The sequence below is a fragment of the Haplochromis burtoni genome, unplaced genomic scaffold (genome assembly GCF_018398535.1).
Source record: "Haplochromis burtoni strain Fernald_Lab_line unplaced genomic scaffold, NCSU_Asbu1 Contig_5712, whole genome shotgun sequence".
Taxonomy (NCBI): Eukaryota; Metazoa; Chordata; class Actinopteri; order Cichliformes; family Cichlidae; genus Haplochromis; species Haplochromis burtoni.
This window is the reverse complement of record NW_024588073.1, coordinates 1-1,548: the sequence shown is the minus strand read 5'-3', so window position 1 is coordinate 1,548 and position 1,548 is coordinate 1. Positions and strand designations below refer to the sequence as shown.

General features: G+C 42.0%; 1 protein-coding gene across 1 annotated transcript; it reads right to left on the bottom strand.

The window, feature by feature from the left end:
- Window positions 1-6: 6 nt before the first annotated feature.
- LOC102298545 (low-density lipoprotein receptor-related protein 1) lies at window positions 7-1,419 on the bottom strand. The gene is made up of 2 exons (XM_005953584.3): window positions 1,044-1,419; window positions 7-179 (listed from the first exon to the last, which is right to left on the bottom strand). Exons 1-2 carry the CDS (start codon window positions 1,215-1,217, stop codon window positions 39-41), a joined length of 315 nt encoding a protein of 104 aa, XP_005953646.1. The 5' UTR covers window positions 1,218-1,419; the 3' UTR covers window positions 7-38.
- Between the last annotated feature and the right edge of the window lie 129 nt (window positions 1,420-1,548).

Here is a 1,548-nt window from a genome sequence, read left to right as displayed (position 1 = left end):
GGGGGGGTGTTTGGAATAGCGTGATCCGGCACCAAGGTCTATGCCAGTGGGTCCACAAGGGGCTCCTCATCTCCACGGGATAGCAACTCCTTCTTCTCATCTGTGCTGGCCAGAGAGTTGCGGCTGTTGTGAGCTCCCATATACAGAGTGGCATAAACTGGGTTGGTGAAGTTAGTGGGCTGGAAGGAAGAAAAATGATCCATCACATCATGTTTAAAACACTGAAGTTTAGCATCACGAATATACAGTGCTGTGCAAAAGTCTTCAGTCATTCCAATTTTTTTTTATATTTTGCAAGATAAATGTGGAATAGATGCTGGATTTATTGTGCAAACATACATGGAAATGCAGTATAACCAGCTTTATTCTTCAACATACCAAGAACTCTCTTAGGCAAGCTTCTTCTTCTTGTAGGACATTCAAAGCTCGCTTCCATACACACTGATGACAATTTGAATCAAAAAACTGAAAATTTGGATTAATCGCTTCACCTGCATCTCTCAGGTCCTGTGTCAGGTCTTTGCTGAACCTTTCTTGTTTCTTAATTACATGACCTGCTGTTCATCAAGTGTTTTTAAGGACACACTGCACACCATGCTGAGAGATGCCAATTTTTGGGGCTAATAGATTTTTTGGGAATCGCCTTGTTGGTGCAACAATACTATTTTAAGCTTGTCTGTGCTGTCTGATGATGATGTTTGCGACAGTCTGCAAATAACAAAGTGGCTAAAGATAAAACTGCTTCTTTGCTAAGTTGCTTGTTATGTGTAAACAGAAAACTGCTTCATCACTTGAGTTACGCACCTTTTTTAAACCCTTCAATGATTAATAGGTTGGTGTTAAGTGGCTTAACAAACAAGAAAGCATCCCTCTGAAAATAGTCAGGTACAAGGACTGGACTGAAAATACTAACTATTAACCTATTACTCAGGACTTTTTTTTTTTAAATAAAAACTGCATTATAATAGTCTGGCAACTTGCAAGAACACTATAAAGAAATGAAGAGTGACTGAAGTTTTGCACACGTCTATATTTTTCTCTACCTTGTCTGGGTCCAGAGTGAAGTCTGCATCTAGCAGCTCCCCAGCATCGTCATCAGGCTCGCCCTCATAGATCTTGTAAGCAGGGTTTCCAATCTCAACATTCATTGCCCCATTGGTCATCCTTTGGTGCTGGAAGCCCTTGGCCCTATACAAAATGACAAGGAGAGCAGTCATAATTTCATCTTTTGTTCAAGAGTAGAGCTGCCTGAAGAGTGCAAGCAGGGACACAGCCACATTACGACGGGAGGGGAGAGGCATTGCATGACTCTCACCACCATCCAGGCTAAGCCACAGCACAAGGACCAAAACAAAACCAGCATTCATGTACAGGAGGTAATGTCAGATCCAGACATACTGGACCTGGATATCTTCCCAGACCCCCAATAAACCCACAATCATTCCTCTAAAATACGAATGAAGTATCCATGGCTAAGTAAATGCTGGATTTTGGGAAGTTGCATTTTCCAGTCAGAGCTTGGAACAATGCTACTGGACTCTCCATGTC